Source organism: Equus quagga, unplaced genomic scaffold, assembly GCF_021613505.1.
Source record: "Equus quagga isolate Etosha38 unplaced genomic scaffold, UCLA_HA_Equagga_1.0 153_RagTag, whole genome shotgun sequence".
In the NCBI taxonomy this organism is placed as follows: domain Eukaryota; kingdom Metazoa; phylum Chordata; class Mammalia; order Perissodactyla; family Equidae; genus Equus; species Equus quagga.
The window spans coordinates 4547164-4567462 of record NW_025796915.1 but is presented as its reverse complement, the minus strand read 5'-3'; the positions used below and the strand labels follow the sequence as shown (position 1 = coordinate 4567462).

Below are 20299 nucleotides of genomic sequence, written 5' to 3'. Positions count from 1 at the left end.
ACTATCGATAAATATAGAGAACTTATTTAAAAAATCAAAAAGGAATTCTAGAGTTGAAAAATATAATAACTAAAATGAAAAAGTATCTAGAGGAGGGGCCAGCCTGGTGGCGCAGCAGTTAAGTGCGCAGGTTCTGCTTTGGCGGCCCAGGGTTCACCAGTTCAGATCCTGGGTGTGGACATGGCACCACTTGGCACACCATGCTGTGGTAGGTGTCCCACATATAAAGTAGAGGAAGATGGGCATGGCTGTTAGCTCAGGGCCAGTCTTCCTCAGCAAAAAGAGAAGGATTGGCAGCAGTTAGCTTAGGGCTAATCTTCCACACACACACTCTCACACAAAGTATCTAGAGGAGCTCAACGACAGATTTGAGCGGGCAGAAAAAAGAATCAGCAAACTTGAAGACAAGTCACTTGAGAACAGTCTGAAGAACAGAAAGAAAAATGAATGAAGAAAAATGAACAGAGTCTCAGAGATGTATGGAACACCATTAAGCAGACACCAACACATGCATAATGTGGGAGACCAACATATGCACAATGGGAGTCCCAAAAGGAAAGGAAAGAAAGGGGCAGAAAGAATATTTGAAAAAATAATGACCAAAATTCCCCAAATTTGATGAAAAACAATTTACCCATTCAACAAACTCAACAAACTCCAGGGAAAAGAAACTCAAAGAGATCCATACCTAGACAAAACAAAATTGTTGAAAGACAAAGACAAAATTTTCAAAGCACCATGAGAGAAATGCTTCATCAAGAGATCCTAATATAAGATAACCAGCTAATTTCTCATCAGGAACCATGGCAGAAGGATAATATATTCAAAGTACTGAGAGAAAAACATTATCAATCAAGAACTATATATCCAGCAAAACTATCCTTGAAAAATAAAGGAGAAATTAGGACAGTCCCAGATAAACAAAAATAAGAGACTTCATATATAGCAGAGGGGCCCTACAAGAAATGCTAAAGGGAGCTTTTCTGGCTGAAATAAAAGGAGACTAAACAAGATCCAGTTAAACATAAAGAAATAAACAGCACTAGTAAAGGTAACTACATACATAAATACAAAAAAGAGTATAAATTATGTTTTGTTTGTAACACTTTTTTTCCTATTAGATTTTAAAGATACCTGCAAAAAAGCAATAATTATAAATCTGTAATGTTGGGTCAACTATTATAAAGATGTAATCTGTATGACAATAACAGCACAAAGGAGGGGCAAATGAAGAGAGATACATAGGACCAAAGTTATTTGTATACTATTAAAATTAAGTTATTAATCCAAACCAGATTGTTAAGATGTTTACTGTAATCACCAGTGCAACCATTAAGAAAATAACCCAAGAAATATATAAAAGAAACACCAATGGAATTAAAATGGTACACTAGAAAATATTTATTTATACAAAATAAGGGAGTAATAGGAGACTAAAGGAACAAAAACATCATAAAACATATACAAAACAAATAAAAATAATATTAAAAAATTCTCCTTCATAATTACATTAAATATAAGTGGACGAAACTCTCCAGTCCACAGGTGGTTAACTGGCAGAAGAGATTTAAAAAGAAAAAATGATCTAACTACATGCTGTCTACAAAGGATACACTATAGATTCAAAGACACAAACAGGTTGAAAGAAAAAGGATGGAAAAAGATAACATGCAAACAGCAACCAAAAGAAAGCTTACTATCTACACTAATATCAGATAAAACAGATTTTAAGACAAAAATTCTTATTAAATCAAAGGACATTTTATAAAGACAAAAGAGCCAATCCATCAAGAAGATATAACAGTTTTAAACATAAATGCATTTAAAAACAGAGCCCCAAAATACATGAAGCAAAAGCTAAAAGAATTAAAGGAAGAAATAAACAATTTAAAGACAGTACTGGAAATATTTCAATACTCACTTTCAATAATGAACACCACAACTAGACAAAAGATCAACAAAGAAAAAGACGATTTGAAAAATACTAAATGTCAACTAGACCTAAGAGACATTTATAGAATACTCCATCCAAGAACAGCAGGATACATATTTGCTCAAGCACACATGCAATATTCTCCAGGACAGACAATGTTAGACTATAAAACAAGTATGAATAAATTTAAGGGGAGTAAAATTATACAAAGTATACTCTCTGACCACCTTACAATGAAATTAGAAATTAATAACAGAAATTTCCAAATTTCACAAATACGTCAAAATTCAACACACTCCTAAATAAGATCAAAGAAGAATCACACACGAAATTAGAAATACATTGAGATGCATGAAAACAAAAACACAATATAACAAAACATGGGAAACAGCTAAAGCAGTGCTCAGTGGGTCTTTATAGCTGTAAACCCGTATTTTAAATGAAGAAAAATCTCAAATCTATAACCCAACCTTCCCCCTTAAAAAATTAGAAGAAAAAAGAGCAAACTAAACCCAAAGCATGCAGAAGGAAGGGAGTAATAAGCATGAGAGCAGAAATAAAACAGAGAATAGAGAAAAATCAATGAAACCAAAACTCACTCCTTTGAAAAGATCAACAAAATTGATAAATCTTTATTTAAACTGATCAAAAAGAGGGGGGAGATTGCTATGGTCTGAATGTGTACCCCTCCAATTCCTATGTTGAACTCCTAACCCCAAAAGGTGACAGTATTAGGATGTGGGGCCTTTGGGAGGTGATTAGGTCATGAGGGTGGAGCCCTCATGAATGGGATTAGTCCTCTTACAAAAGAGATCCCATAGAGCTCCCTATTCCCTTCCACCAGGTGAGGACCCATCAAGGTGGCAAGGCTTATGAACCAGAAGGAGGGCTCTCACTAGAATAGCCGCTCATACTGCAAGTGCCTTCATCTTGAACTTCCCAACCTCCAGAACTGTGAGAAATAAATTTGTGCTTTTATGAGCTACCCAGTTTGTGGTATTTTGCAGCCCAAAAGAACTAAGAAAGAGGCGGAGACTCAAACTCAGGAATGAAAGGGGGGACACTGCTATGAACCTTACAGAAATAAACAAGATTATAAGGGAATACTATAAACATTTTTTTTTTTGGCCAACAAATTAGATAATCTAGATGAAATGGACAAATTCCTAGAAAGAAAAAAACTACCAAATCTGACTAAAGAAGAAATAGAAAATCTAAAGAGATCTAAAACAACTAAAGCATTTGAATTAATAACCAAAACTTCCCCAAAATAAAAACCCAGAACCAGATGGCTTCACTGGTGAATTCTATCAAACATTTAAAGAACTAACCCAATCCTTCACAAACTCTTCCTATCTCATTCTATGAGCCACTATTACCCAGATACCAAAACCAGCCAACAACATCAAGAGAAAAAAACCCATACAGCAATATCCCTTATGAATAGAGACACAGAAAGTCCTCAACAAAATACTAGCAAGCCAAATCCAGTAACATATAATAAGGATTATATATACATCTGCAAATAAAATCCAACACGATAACAGAGAATCAGTTTATAAGCTCTGGATCTTCATCTCCCATTGATTCTTCACATCAAGGAAAATCAGCTTATATCCCTGCCATTCCATTAAAATGTATTAGAAAAAGTTACTAATAACTTTCTAATAGCAGTACCTGTTAGCTCTGCAAGTCTTTCTAGAGCTATTCTCTTCCTGAAACTGTCTTCCCTTCATTTTGAAACAACTCTAAGTCAGATTTCCTCTTCTGCGAGCCACAAAAAAATTAATAGAAAAGGCTGAGTTCTAATCCTAACCTTGCAGGTAATTCATTATGATAATGTTAGCTATTAATTATTGAACTTTTATTATATATAAGGACCACACTGAGTATTTTATAAATGTATTTCATTTAATCCTTTAAACAATTCTAAGATAGTTTTCCATCTGTAAAAAAGTAATAAATAAGAAGCAGAGAGTTTAAGTGAGATGCCAAAGGAACATCTAAAATTTGAATACAGGTCTGTTTAACTTCAAACTCTGACTCTTAACACTATTTTGTCTCACTGTAACATGAAGCCAATCATTTACCTCTCTGATATTTGGTTTCTTCACCTATAGGAAGATACATATATCATCTCTGAAGTCCCATATACCTCAAACATTATAATGAAATGAAGAGCTTAATTAAAAACCTCGCAAATTAGAGAAAGAACACTAAAACATGGAAAAATGCAAAAACGCTCACAAAGAGCTAAAAGATACCACCTGTGATACCAGTGTTTTCCTTTCTGATAGTTTGCCTAGAATTTGGAAAAGGCAACAGAATTCTACATACTCATTAAAAAACCTCCTTCTAGCAGCCTCTGAAAAAGTGCTGTGTTCTGCCCCATGATATAAATAGCATTACATGTAAAGCTATGTATGGTATAAACTGAATTAAGGGTCATAATATACAAAGATCCTAAAAGTCAATCTGCATATGCAAACGTTAACTTGATCTAATAATATAGATAAAAATATGTACCGTTCATTATGCTCTTGATAAACGAGTCTGGACTTCTCCAGTAGATATTTTTCAACATAGGCACTAGAAGAAAACAAATTGGTTGATATAAATAACAAAGCTTAACACAAGCTAGACAAACATTTTTTCAGAGAAGACACAACAGCATAAAGAATACTATTATCCAGATCATTTTAGTACATTTACCATTAAAACTGTGTTATGGACACCATTAGTGTTATTCACGTTAAATTCAAAACATATAAGTCTCTTTTTTTTTCCAATAAAGCAAAATAAAGTCAATACGTGGCACACAAGACCCTCCCATGACATAAAGTTTACTTTCTTTCCAGGCTGATATACCACTACCCATTCTTTCAGACATTATACTTTGGCCAGACCTTACTAAATAAGGCTCAAAGATGTACTTTCTTTACATATTCATGCTATTGCCACATGCTGGAATCAATTTATTATTTAATGATTTACTCAATAAGTACTTATCAATTGGGCACTGTGATAGGCACCATTCAAATATGTAAATAAGTAATACGCTACCTGTTCTAAAGGGGCTTACAAACTAGTAGAGAAATAGGTAAACTAGCACCTATCATACTGAGTTGATAGGTTTATTATAGAGCAACAACCAGGATATTACGGATGTACAAAGAGAGACACATAAGATTCAATCCAAGAAGGAAAAAGGATGTAAGGAAGAATTCTCATAAAGGGTCAGTACAAAGCACACAGTAAATATTCAGTAAATATATCTGGTGAGTGACTGAGTAAATTACTCTGAAATCTGACAAGAAGGCAAGGAGAAGTGACTTTACCTAACGGCATAAAAGAAAGAGGGTACTGACAGTTTCAGGGAAGACAATTAGTTAACATGGCTAGAGAATGAGATTGGCAAATGGACTAGATCAAGAAGGACCAATATACTATAGGCTGGAAGAATTGAATTTATCTTGAAAGTAATGAGGAACTGAAACACTACTTGTATTTCTGATATATTATTCTCTTTATTTAGCCTGAACCCTTCAAATCTCCAATATGTCTTACCCAAATTGGAGCAATCAGTTAAGATCTCACTGGAAAAAGAGGTTCTACAGTCTGAAAATTAAAAGCACTAGACTCCTGAATCCAAATTACTTAGCACAAATCTCTCTAGGGTCAAAATTTGACCAAGCTTTTATTACCCTCAGTTCCCTCCTACTGCATGCTCTCTATTTCAGTCACTCCCAAATACAGGTTATTCCCTCAAGCTTGCCATTCACTCCTGACTGTATTGTTCATGCTCTTCCTTCCACTTCTAATTCTCCAGTCTATTCCCACTCTGTCCAGTAGATTCCATTCATTCATTAAATGTGCCTTCTGTGCAAATCTATAGCCAGTACCATCACCAATAATTAAAACTGATCACTTCTTCTGAATTACCATTATCACCTCGTCTAAACTACTGAAACAGGATCTTATCTCTCCAAAATGGGAGAAAGCGAACTAACAAAACTTAGTGTGTTAAATTCTTATACTCACCCTGCATGCAAATATCACTGCCTCTATTTTACAAATGGAGAACCTGATGCTCAAAGATATTAACATAATGCAGCTAACAAACGGCAGAACCATCACTTGAACACAGGTCTATTTTAACTACAAAGGCTCTCTCTTTGAACTATACCAATATACTTCTGGACATCTCTCTTCCCTCTCTTTCAATCCATGAGTTACACTGCTACAAGAGTATCTACCTATAAAATAAGATCACAATCATGTTGTTCCTCTACTTTCACTTGATCCCCATACTAAAGTGTATGTTATGGTGAACTGATGTTATGCCCATCTGGGCTTGTTTTTAAAATACATCAGCATAGAAAAAGAAAAAGGAGTTAGATGAAGCAAATATGGCAAAGTATGAAAACCACGAATCTGAGTGGGAGTTTTGCATACTATTCTCTTTACTTTTGTGTATGTTTGGCCATTTTTCATAATAAAACTTTTAAAATCTGCTTCCCAGTGTCAAGAGGATAAACTATAAACATAAGAGCTTTATTCACAATCTGAAACCAACTGACCACTGTGCCCATAATCCTTAGCTACTGAATTTACATCCTCAAGTATACCAAGCTATAGTCATGATTCCATTCACTTGCTAAGGCAAGTTCATCAATCGATAATGTGATTTCCCACTTTTTCTGTTTGGCATATTTTCAACACCCAAGATAAAAATCACCCTTTTTTGTGAAGTCCCTCAGACACATAGTTCAATCATTGCACTTATCTCATTTACTGTAATCATCTTATATAAACATCCATCTTCCCAAAGAGACTATGAGAACTTTAATGGGAGACAACATATCTACATCTTTTCATATGCTCAACATTTAGTACAGGGCCTGGTACTCAAAATGAACTCCATAAATGTTTGCTTAATAAATGATAAAATGAAGATAAATATTCAATATATATTTGTTGACTCAATGTTAAAGTTAAAAATGTTCAATATGTATTTGTTGACTTACTAATCAACATGAAGATTTTTGCTCATCATTGATGTAAGGGAAAGTTTAAATTTTTTAGGTAGTCACTTAAAATATAAGAGCTTAAATTTAATTCATAAAGTGGGAAAATAAACATCTGCCATTCCTAACTCATGAAATTGTCTAAAGAATCAATGAACATATATATATCAACATTTTGTAACTTAGAAAGCAATATACACAATTTTATCCATTATCAACCTCTCCTGCAGCAAAATCATAAATACTAAGAGAGCAGCCTGACAACTTGACTGCATCTCACTTTTATGAGTAAAAGTTCCAACTGTACCTTTGGAAACTGATGATTCCTCTAATCAGGAAAGAAAGAAGCTATGAAACTTACCATTGAAGAAGGATTTAGCCTTCTTGTTTTTATTTTTGACTTTTGGGGGAAAGAACACAGTTTTGGTCAAAATTTTAAAATTCAGCAGAAATAAAATAAGACAAGCATAATTAAGATAGCATAAAAAAGAAAAATACAGATCAATCTCACTTATTAATATGGACACAAAAGTCATAAATAAAAACTGGCAAAAAACACAGCAGCCAATTTATATATGTTTGTGTATTAATATGTCTGTGTATGTATGTATGAGTGTGTGTGTCTTTGTATTGACCACATGGAATTCTTTTCCCAGGAATGCAAAATGATTCAGTGTTAGGAAAATAATGATATGAATAGATCTCAGAATGAAAATCATGCCAATCTCCATAGATGCCAAAAAAGCCTTTCATAAAATGCAATACCCATCACTAACAAAAACACTCAAAGAAAATTAAAACTGAGGCTTAATTCATTAACATGAAAAAATGTCCTAAAGCCAGTATTTTACTTAGTCGAGAAAAGTAAAGGCATTCACATAGTCTGAAATAATTATTATCACAGTATAGGAGGTATGGAACCAGACAAGATAGAAAATAATCAGAGATATAACAGGAAAAAAAGTAAAAGTATCAGTAATAGATACATCTAGAAAAGGTAAGAGAAACAATAGGAAAATTAATAAAGATAACAAAATAATTAATATATAAAATTAATATAAAAATCAATACCCTTCATATACACACAAACAATACACAATTTGAAGACATAGTGTAAAGAAAATCACACTTATAATAACAACATAACATTAAAATAAAATAAAATACTTAGGAATAAACCCAACAAGAAATACAAAAAACTTAAAAACATTTCTACAAAGCACTAAAATGTCAGTTATACTCAAATTAATATATACATTAGTCCAATAAAATCAAGACAGGAAAGACATGGAGGAATCCTCAACACATATCGCTATGGGAAAGAATCCAATCTATTAAGACTATGTACTACGTGATTCAAACTATATGACATTCTAGAAAAGGCAAAACTATGGAGACAGTAAAATGATCAGTGGTTGCCAAAGGTTAGTGGATGGGAAGTGATGAATAAGTGGGGCACAGAGGATTTTTAGGGCAGTGAAACTATTCCGTATGATACTGTAATAGTGAATACATGTCTTTATATATTTGTCAAAGCTCACAGAATGTACAACACAAATGGTACAAACTAATGCAAGATGCTATTAATAAGAGAAACTGGAGGATAGGGTGAAGAGGTACATGGGAACTCTCTGCACTTTCTACTCATTTTTGCTATGAACCTAAAATTGCTCTAAAAATAAAGTCTATTAATTTAAAAAAAAGTTATAAAGAATATTGCTGTTACAACCAGAGGACTCTGATCATAGACTGTGTAATAAGAAATATGGTAACAAAATTAAATTTCTTGAGGATAATAATAGTATTAGGTAGGAAAATGTAATTGTGGTTGCTTTACGAAATACAGTAATTAGAGGGTCAAGTTCTATGTCCGACATTCAAAAACAATTTAAAAAAATGAATGTATGCATAATATAGAGAGAGAAAGCAAATGCTTAATAATTAATAAATCTAAGTTAAGAATGTATGGTGTTACATTATTCTTAGAATTTTTCTCAGGTTTAAACTTTTCCAAAAGGAAAAAAAGATGCAAGGAAAGAATTTAGTGAAGACACCAACATCATTATTCTCATGAAAGAGTAAATGAACAATCTATGGTCATGAAGATGCAATGGTGAAAATATAACCATGCTCCAAAGCCTGTTACTGCTACTTACCCAAGTACAGTGCCTGTTTCTTGGTAATTTACTTGAATAAACTTGCCAAAACGGCTTGAATTGTTATTATGAGCTGTCTTTGCATTTCCAAAGGCCTGTCAAAATAAACAGTTCTCATTAATTTCATTTGTTTAAAAAAATGGAAAATCCTCCTTAGGTCCGCTGAAGGAGACAAAAATGCTAAAGAGATAGTAGAGAAGCAATTCACTTATACCTTCAGACCTATAGTTCAGGTAAAGTAAAAGAAAGCAACTAATAACTGAAATAAAACCTAGTAGGTAGTATTTTATACTATTCAATTCAGCAAAATAAACCAATTTTAAAAATTTAATGCTTATCAAAATTCAGATTTCACGTTCACAATCCAGAGCCAGCAAATTTTCTTAATAATTCATATACATATATACACATATATACAAATCTTGCTAATCTTGCTAAACTGAAATAATGAGCTAGGAAAAAATAGTTACATCAAAATAATTACAATTTTAGAATAGTACAAATGAAATGAAGTTTCATTACATAACATAGACTTTATTACACTTACTTGAAACAAAGCTACAGTACAAATTTTAGAAGAATAACATATAAGCTTCCTAAATTGTGACCTAAAGTATACACCATACAATGGAATATTACGCAGCAATAAAAGTGAACTACTAGTACAGACATCAACATTGATGAATACCAAACATTATGCCAAGTGGAATAATCCAGACACAAGAGTATATACTGGAATATAACATTCTAGAAAAGGCAAAACAAAAGTAACAGGAACTATATCACTTTTCTGGGAATGGGGGTGAGGTTGAGAAATGTCTACAAAGGGGCACAATGATTAATGGAAATATTCTATAGTTTGATTGTATAATGGTCATTACACAGGTGTATACATTTATCAAAAATCACTAAACTGTACATTTTAAATTACTATATTTTATTGTAAGTTACAGCTCAATGAAAGTGATTAAAATTGAAATTTAAAAGAAAAGAATCCACAGCAGAACTGACATATTCAACAACTTGAATTAATCTCCAAGAGATAAGGCTAAATGATAGTAGCCAGTCTCAAAACTGTACATATTATATGATTCCATTAATATGACATTTTGAAAATAAGAATAACAGCAATGGAGAATAGACAAGTAGTTCCCAAGAGTTATGAGAGTATGGGAGGGTGGAGGGTATGAAGATAAGGAATAGCATGAGGTGGTTTTATGGGGTAGAGGAACAATTCTGTATCCAGATTATATATAGTTGGCTATACAAGTTAATATCTGTTTTAAAATTTATAGAATTTTATTAATATTATTCCTTTTAATTTTAATATCTCCTAAAAAAGTAAATTAGTAAAAAATGCAGGCAAAAAAGGGCAATTTCAGATATACGAATCTGAAAATATTCAGCAAAAGCCAACTCACATTAAAACAAACACAAAGGAAGTCCTTCACACAGAAGTAAAATGATATATTCAAATATGGATCAATGTAGGCAATGGAGAACAGCAGAAATGGTAACCACGTGAGTAAATATATAAAACATTTTTTATTGCTTAAATATCTTGAAGAGATCATTGAGCGTGAGGTCAGAGAAAATGGTAAAGATATCTGAATATCCTCTCCCCTTCATAAAAGAAATAAGAACACTAACAAAAATTCTCAAATCAACTTTTCGACAACTCTGGAAAGTAACCAAAGGCTTGGAATAATCCTTTGTAGAGGAACATTTAATCAAGGAAAATACTGAATTTCAGTAAGAAAAACAGACATTGTGGCATTTCAACTTACCCTATTACCATCTCCCTCTCCCTAGCTCCAGGATGAAGAGAAAACCAAAACCCTACAATTATAGTTTTTTTTTAAAAGTAGACTAGAAGCCATTGGAAGTATTAGACCCAAGTTACAGCCAAAGCACTGTTCCACAAGATAACTGTCACAATTTCACCTAAATGGCATTCCCTGGAAAACCTCACTCAAATGGTTGTCTTTATTTGACCTTACTTGGAGATCACTCACTGAAAACAGCTTGTCCCCGAAGTGTGTTTGTTAAAACAATCAGAGGCAATTGTTCAAACACGGCAACTGCCTAAGATGGCAATACAAGGATGGGACAAAAAACAAGGTAATCAAGCAACTTAAAAGGAAAAGTTGGTGAATGACATGTATTAAAGGGGCTTTGAAAATATGTGAAATATTCTTAGAAATGCAGAAGGTTTGGTGCATGTGTAGGAGTGTGACAACCCAGGAATGTGTACATGCTCAGCAAAGATCTGAGACCTCTGGTGGACATTCAGGCTCTAGGGAACAGGAAGTAAAAGGTATGGCAAAGTTGACAATTTCGTGCTTGAGTGCTGAGGGTTAATCCCAATAAGCACACAGAACCTTGTAGAAAAGAGTGGGAGCCTTATTGCTTTGGGATATTTAAAGAAACACCTGTTCAATCATTATCTGACCACTAAGCTAACTGAGTACAGAATTTGATGGTCTCATACACACACACCAAAAAAAAAACAGACTTTGCAGAATTATTTCTAAGAAGTCATGGGACAACCAAACAGCAATGACAAAATGACAACCACGAACCCTTGGAGAAGGGAAAATCTCATTTCCAAAACTGCCACACTGTATTAATAAAAATGCTGAGGTCTCACCAAAAGATTATGAGACATATAAAGAAGTAACAAAGGATGGACATGGGAAAATAAAAAACAGCAATAAATAAAAATTGTCCCTGATGAAGCCCAGATGTTGGACTTACTAGGCAAAGACTTTTTCTCAGCTATTTTAAATATTTTCAAACAATTAAAAGAAAGTATAACAAAGATGCCTTAACAATGGAGAATATCAGTAAAGAGATAGAAATTGTAAAAACTACTAAAATTTCAATGTTGGAAAATATATTGACTAAAACGAAAAATTCATTACAGGGGTTCAAGTGAAGCCATGAGCAAGTAGAAAAATCAGAAATTTGAAGATTGATCAATTGAGATGATCCAATCTAAGAAATAGGAAAAGAAATGAAGAAAAAGGAACAGAGCTGGAGAGGCCTGTAGGACATCACCAAACACATAACATATGTATATAATAGGAGTTTGGCAGTTCCTCAACCAGTTAAACACAGTGACCATATGACACAGCAACTCAACTCCTAGGTATACACCAAAGAGAAGTGAAAACATACGTCCTCAGAAAATCTTGTATTTAAATACTCATAACATTATTCATATAGCCAAAAAAGAGAAACAACACAAATGTCTATCAACATATGAATGGATAAACAAAATGTGTTATGTCTATGCGATGGACTATGACTCACCCATAAAAAGGTATGGAGTACTGATACATGCTGCAAAAAGGATGAACCTTGAAAGAACTAGGTGAAAGAAGTCAGACACAAAAGAATACAGAGCGTATAATTCCATTTATATGAAATACATGGAATACATAATTCCATATATACAAAAAGCAGATTGGCGGTTGCCAGGGGCTAGGGGGAGGGGAGAAAGAGAAGTGGTTGCTAAATGGTTATGAGGTTGTCTTTTGGAATGAAAACATGAAAATGTTTTGAAAGTAGACAGAGGTAGTTGCATAACATTGTGAATGTTCTCAATGCCACTTAACTATACACTTTAAAAAGTTACTTTTATGTTATGTGAATTTCACCTCAAAAAAATATTGTAAAAAAGGAAGAAAAAGAAGGCAGAAAAACATAAAGGAAATAAGGAACATGTGGGATTAATAGGAAATATTACAAGAAGATACACTTATACTAAGCCATATCAGGAATCTCATGAAATGTAAATGGTACTAGCATCCCAATTAAAGGTCAAACATGGTGATATTACATAAAAAAATCAAGACTCAACCATAAACTGTCCACATGTACTTCTTTAAATATAAAGAAAAAAGCTAAAAGTAAAATGATGGAAAAAGATATCTTGCTAATACTAGACACAAGAAAGAGTGGCTACATTAATATCAGACAATGTAGATTTTGGAGTAAAGAATATTATCAAGAAAAAGAGGGAGGGAAAGCACATCAGTATAATGGCGGAGTGAACTTGCCTGGGATACTCTCCCCTCCAACATACAACAAAAAGGGAAAAACCATACTGCAACAAAAGATATCCTAACAACAAAAAACCTCAGAGAGACATGCAGCCACATGATGGAGTGAGGAGCGGCCAGAGCCTCCCCTCAGAGGAGCTGGAACAGGGTAAGAGACAATTTCGCTCCCTCTCCTAAAGGCTGCAATCACTGCCAGGGGAGAATCCATGAAGGAAGGAGAGGGGGAGGGGTTGCTCATTTGTGGGAACACCCAGGATTCCCTAGGGTCCTTGCAGGCTACAGTGAAGCCCTCGAAGGGGGAAAAAGCTTTCAGGAGGCATGACATCATCAAGCCAAGACCCCAGGAGACCAGATAGTGAGAGCTGATTGAAAAGGCCCAGAGTGCACACAGGAGAAAGTGCCCCTCCCCTGACCTGACTGCACCATCTTGGCTGTAGGCAAAGGGCTCAGAATACCAGGCTCTAGACCCCAACCAAGTGGCCATAGGCTGTAACTGCAACCGAATAATATCAGAATGAGAAAAAGCCAACCTTCCAACATCAGGCACAACATCAAATCTCCAAACCAGAGAGAAAACGACAAGCACCCAGAACTCAGTCCTGAGGACACAGAAATATGTAAGCTAAACGACAATGAATTCAAAATAGCAATCATCAAAAAACTCAGTAAGGTAAAAGAGAATATAGAGAAAATTCAACTTTAGGAGCTACTTTACAAAAGAGATTGCAACTATAAAGAAGAATCAATCAGAAATACTAGAGATGAAAGACACAATGGAAGAGATAAAACAAAATACGGATTCCCTGAGTGCTCCTGTGGATACAAAAGAGTAGCGAATCAGCGTAACTGAAGATAGACATGCTGAAATGCTCCAGAGGAGACAGAACTAAGACTAAAAAGAAATGAAGAAAGTCTCCAAGAAATATCCAACTCAATGAGGAAATGCAACATAAGAATTACAGGTATTGCAGGAGATGAAGAGAAGGAGAATGGAGAAGAAAGCATGCTCAAAGACATAACAGCAGAGAAATTCCCAAATCTACAGAAAGAGAGGGAACTGTGTGTGGAGGAAGCTCCCAGATCTCCTAGATTTATCAATGGAAAAAGACCTACTGCAAGGCACATAGTAGTAAAACTGGCAAAAAGAAATGACAAAGAAAGAAGACTGAGGGCAGCAAGGCAGAAGAAAATAACCTACAAAGGAACCCCTATCAGGCTTTCAGCAGATTTCTCTGCAGGAAACCTACAAGCAGGGGCCAGCCTGGTGGCACAGTGGTTAAGTTCGCATGTTCCGCTTCTCGGTGGCCCAGGGTTCGCCAATTCGGATCCCAGGTGCAGACATAGCACCACTTGGCATGCCATGGTGTGGTAGGCGGCCCACATATAAAGTGGAGGAAGATGGGCAGGGATGTAAGCTCAGGGCCAGTCTTCCTCAGTAAAAAGAGGACGATTGGCAGAAGTTAGCTTAGGGATAATTTTGCTCAAAAACAAACAAACAAACAAACAAACCTTACAAGCTAGGAGAAAAGGAAACAATATATTCAAAACTTTAAAAGACAAGGATCTTCACCCAAGAATACTCTATCCAGCAAAAATATCCTTCAAATATGAGGGAGAAATTAAATCTTTCCCATACAAACAAAAGCTAAGGGACCTCATAGCCACGAGACACACGCTACAAGAAATCCTCAAGAAGGCCCTCATACCTGAAAAAAGAAAAAAAGGCAGAAAGGGGTCACAAAACACAGAGTAGGGAGACAAACAGACAGTAGAACCAGAATAGGATAGCAAATAGTCGGTTTAGACTATGAATCGGTTTAGACTATGGAAATAAGAGGACAACAGAAAACAGACTCTTATAAACGAGATTCTGAACACAAACTTCAAGGTAGCCACTAAACAAAAAAGCAGAACAGAGATACAAAAAATAAATAAGGAAAAAACAAAGAAACACATCATAAAAAACTACATAATTCAATGGGTAGACCAAAACACACAGGGCAAGAAACAAAGGAAATGCACAAAATGAGTGATATAATGACAGCATTAAGACCTCATACATCAATAATCACCCTCAATGTAAACAGACTGAACTCTCCAATAACAGGCACAGAGTGGTGAGATGGATTAAACAAAAAGATCCAACAATTACCTGCCTCCAGGAAAGACACCTCAGCTCCAATGACAAACAGAGGCTCAGAGTGAAGGGGTGGAAGACGATACTCCAAGCTAATGGCAAACAAAAGAAAGCAGGTGTGGCAATACTTATATCAGACAAAGTAGACTTCAAGATAAGGCAGGTAAAGAGAGACAAAGAGGGACAATATATAGTGATCAAAGGGACACTCCATCAAGAAGAAATAACGCTTATAAATATCTATGCACCCAACACAGGAGCACCAAACACAGGAGCACCAAAGTTCATAAAGCAACTATTAACAAACCTAAAACAAGATATTAAAAATAACACAATAATACTAGAGGACCTCCACACCCCACTCACATCAATGGATAGATTATCCAGACAGAAAATCGACAAGGAAACAGTGGAATTAAATGAAAAGCTTACCCAGTTGGACTTGACAGACATATATAGAACATTCCTTCCAAACATTGCAGAATACACATTCTTCTCAAGTGCACAGGGAACATTCTCAAGGATAGACCATATGTTGGGAAACAAGGCAAGCCTCTATAAATTTTTAAAAATTGAAATAATAACAAGCATCTTCTCTGATCATAATGCTATAAAGCAAGAAGTTAATTACAAGAAAAAAGCTGAGAAAAGGACAAAGATGTGGAGACTAAACAACATGCTATTGAACAAGTAATAAATCACTGAAGGAATTAAAGGAGAAATCAAACAATATCTGGAGACAAATGAAAATGATAACATACCACACCAACTCATAGGAGATGCAGCAAAAGGCATATTACGAGGGAAATTCATCACAATACAGGCTCACCTTAAGAAACAAGAAAAATCCCAAATAAGCAATCTCAAATCACATCTAACTGAATTAGAAAAAGAAGAACAAAGCCCAAAGTCAACAGAAGGAGAGAAATAATAAAAATCAGAACAGAAATAAATGCTATTGAAACAAAAAAGGCAGTACAAAGGATCAATGAAACAAAGAGCTGGTTCTTTGTGAAGATAAATAAAACCGACAAATCCATAGCCAGATTACAAAGAAAAAAAGAGAGAAAGCTCCCATAAAATCAGAAATGAAACAGCAGAAATAATAACAGACTCCACAAAAATACAATGGAATGTAGGAGAATACTAAGAAAAACTATATGCCAACATAACGGATAACCTAGAGGAAATAGATAAATTCTTAGACTCTTATAACCTCCCACAGCTGAGTCAAGAAGAAACAGACAATCTGAATAGACCAGTGACAAGCAAAGAGATTGAAACAGCAATCAAAAGCATCCCAAAGAATAAAACCCCAGGACCAGATGGCTTTCCTCGGGAATTCTACCAAACTTTCAGAGCGGACTTAATACCTATCCTTCTCAAGGTATTCCAAAAAATTAGGAAAGATGGAACGCTTCCTAACACATTCTACAAGGCCAACATGACTCTGATACCAAAACCCGACAAGGACAGCACAAAAAAGGAGAACTACAGGCCAATATTGCTGATGAACATAGATGCAAAAAAATCTCAACAAAATTTTGGCAACACGAATTCAGCAATACATCAAAAGGATCATACGTCCTGATCAAGTGGGATTCATACCAGGGACACAGGGATGGTTCAACATCTGCAAATCAATCAATGTGATACACCACATCAACAAACTGAGAAATAAAAACCACTTGATCATCTCAATAGATGCAGAGAAAGCATTTGACAAGATCCAACAGACATTTATGATAAAAACTATTAACAAAATGGGGATAGAAGGAAATTACCTCAACATAATAAAGGCTACATATGACAAACCCATAGCCAACATCATACTCAATGGGCAAACACTTAGTGCCATCCCCCTGAGAATAGGAACAAGACAAGGATGCCCCCTATCACCACCCTTATTCAACACAGTACTGGAGGTTTTGGCCAGAGCAATTAGGCAAGAGAAAGGAATAAAAGGAATCCAAATAGGGAGGGAAGAAGTGAAACTTTCGCTGTTTGGTGACGACATGATCTTACACATAGAAAACTCCAAAAAATCCATTGGAAAAGTAATAGAAATAATTAACAGCTACAGTAAAGTTGCAGGGTACACAGTCAACTTAGAAAAATCACTTGCTTTTCTATACTCCCATAATGAACTTACAGAAAGAGAACTCAAGAATATGGTTCTATTTGCAATCACGACTTAAAGAATAAAGTACCAAGGAATAAATTTAACCAAGGAGGTGAAGGACTTATACAATGAAAACTATAAGACATTACTGAGAGAAACTGATGAGGACTTAAAGAGATGTAAAGAGATTCCTTGCTCATGCATCAGAAGAATAAACATAGCTAAAATGTCCACACTACCCAACACAATCTACAGATTCAATGCAATCCCTATCAGAATCCCAATGACATTCTTCACAGAAAGAGAGCAAAGAATATTAAAATTCATACAGGGCTATCAAAGACCCCAAATTGCTATGGCAATCCTGAGAAAAAAGAACAAAGCTGGAGGTATCACAATCCAATGTTTGGATAAAGAAAGTATGGTATATATATACAATGGAATACTATTCAGCCAGTAAAAAAGACAAATTCACCCCATTTGCAATAACATGGAAGGACCTAGAGGGAATTATGCTAAGTGAAATAAGCCAGTCTGAGAAAAACAAACACCAGATGCTTTAACTCATATGTGGAATACAAACAAGTACTGTGACAAAGAAAACAGTTCAGTGGTTACCAGGGGATGGGGGATCAACACAGGGGGTGAAGGGGAGCATTTATGTGGTCAAAGTCGAGAAATAATGTACAACTGAAATCTCACATTGATGTAAGCTATTATGAACTCAATAAAAAATTCAAAAAAAAAGTTAGGAAAAGAAAAAAAAGAAAGAAAGAGAGGGCTATTTCATAATGAAAAAAGAGCCAATTAATCAAAAGCAAGCACCTATAATCATAAATGTGTATGCACCAACAAGAGAAGTTCACACACAAGATGCAAAACCTGACAGAACTTAAAGGAGTAATGGACAAATCTACAAGTATAGCTGAAGGTTATCAAGACCTCTCTCTCTCTCAAGAATTGATAGAATAAGTGGACAGAAAATCGTAAAGGACGTACTGGACTTCAACACCACTATCACCCAAATTAACGAGATTGATGCATATAAAACATTCCACCCAATAAGAGCTGAATACACATTTTCTTAAGTGCATATGAGAATACTTACCAGGAAAGACCATATTCAATATATTCAAAAGGATTCCAGTCACAAATGTAATATCCAACCACAAGATAATTAAATTACAAATCAATAACAGATAGGATCTAAATATTTGTAAACTAAATAACACACATCTAAGTTTCTTTGAATCTTCTTTGAACCCATGTTCAAAGAATTCATGAATTCACTCCATTCAATTCAAATCAAAGAATAAATCAAGAGAGAAATCAACAAACATTTTGAACTAGACGAAAATGAAAACACAATATATCACAATTTGTGAGATGTCACTAAAGCTGTACTTAGGGGAGAATTTATAGCACTAAATGACTTTATCAGAAAAGAAGAAAGGTCTCAAATCAATGACCACAGATACCACACTAAGAAACTAAAAAAGAACAAATTTGGGGCTGGTCCCGTGGCGGAGTGGTTAAGTTCGCGCGCTCCACTGCAGGCGGCCCAGTGTTTCATTGGTTTGAATCCTGGGCACGGACATGGCGCTGTTCATCAAACCACGCTGAGGCAACGTCCCACATGCCACAACTAGAAGGACCCACAACGAAGAATACACAACTATGCTATGTACCTGGGGGCTTTGGGGAGAAAAAGGGGAAAAAATAAAATCTTAAAAAAAAAGGAGGTGAGTGGAGCAAAATGGCGGGGTGAGCTGACCCGGGATTCTCTCCCCTCCAAAATACAACAAAAGATTGGAAGAACTGAATTTCAGAGAATAAACATAATGCCAGCTCGTTAGAGACCTACTATACCAAGAAGGAGGAGATCATAAACCTAGCTTTACCCCTTCGGAGGCGCCGGAACAGTAGGAGAGAACATCGCTCCCTCCCCTAGAGTCTGCGATTGCTGCGGCGCGGGTCAGGAAGGAGCGGCGGAGGGGCCACACGACCGGGGGATCATCCAGGACTCCTGCCGCTGATTCAGTGGAGACCCGCTGACGGGGGGTAAGCTTCCGTCGGCGGGGACCCTATAAATCAAGGGCCTTGGGAGACCAGAGAACAGAACTGATCTGAACCCAGACCGGCGCGTGTGAGTAACAGCCCCTCCCCCCTAACAAAGCCAGTGGGCGCAGCCATCTTGCCCCAAAGGCGGAGAGCTAACACGCTGCTCTCGACCCCCATCTAGTGGCGACAGGCTGTAACTGCAACTGAATTCTACCACCATGAGAAAAAACCGCTCCTCTACCATCCAGCAATTTATAAAAGCCCCAGACCAGAAGGAAAACAATAAAAACACAGAATTAAGTCCTGAGGACTTGGAATTAGGTAAACTAAGTGATAATGAATTCAGAGCAGCTATAATCAAAAAACTCAATGAGGTAGAGAGAAAGATAGAGAAACAAGCCGAGTTCTGGAGTTACTTCACAAAAGAGATTGAAATCATAAAGAAGAATCAAACAGAATTACTTGAGATGAAAAACACAATAGACCAGATAAAACAGAATACGGATTCCCTGAATGCCCGTGTAGACAACCTAGAGGAGCAAATCAGCATAATCGAGGACAGACAGGCTGAATGGCGCCAGACAGAGGAAGAAAGAGAACTAAGAATTAAAAAAAATGAGGAAAATCTCCGAGAGATAATGGATTCAATGAGGAGTAAGAACATAAGGATCATAGGAATTCCCGAGAATATGGAAAAGGAAAATGGAGCAGAAAGTGTGCTTAACGAAATTATTGAAGAGAACTTCCCAAATCTAGGGATCAATGGAGAAATGTGTGTAGAGGAGGGTTTTAGATC

General features: G+C 35.6%; 1 protein-coding gene across 6 annotated transcripts in view; it reads right to left on the bottom strand.

The window, feature by feature from the left end:
• Positions 1-20299, bottom strand: part of LOC124233049 (unconventional myosin-IXa) — a 289642-nt gene that overhangs the window by 210447 nt on the left and 58896 nt on the right. For all 6 annotated transcript variants that reach the window (XR_006886963.1, XM_046650076.1, XM_046650077.1 and 3 more), the window contains exons 3-4: positions 9117-9211; positions 4460-4522 (exon numbers count right to left, since the gene is read on the bottom strand). Coding sequence is in view for 5 of the 6 variants with exons in the window: in XM_046650076.1 (XP_046506032.1) it covers positions 4460-4522; positions 9117-9211 (158 nt within the window). In the remaining variant the exon portion in view is untranslated. The remainder of the gene's footprint in view (positions 1-4459; positions 4523-9116; positions 9212-20299) is intronic.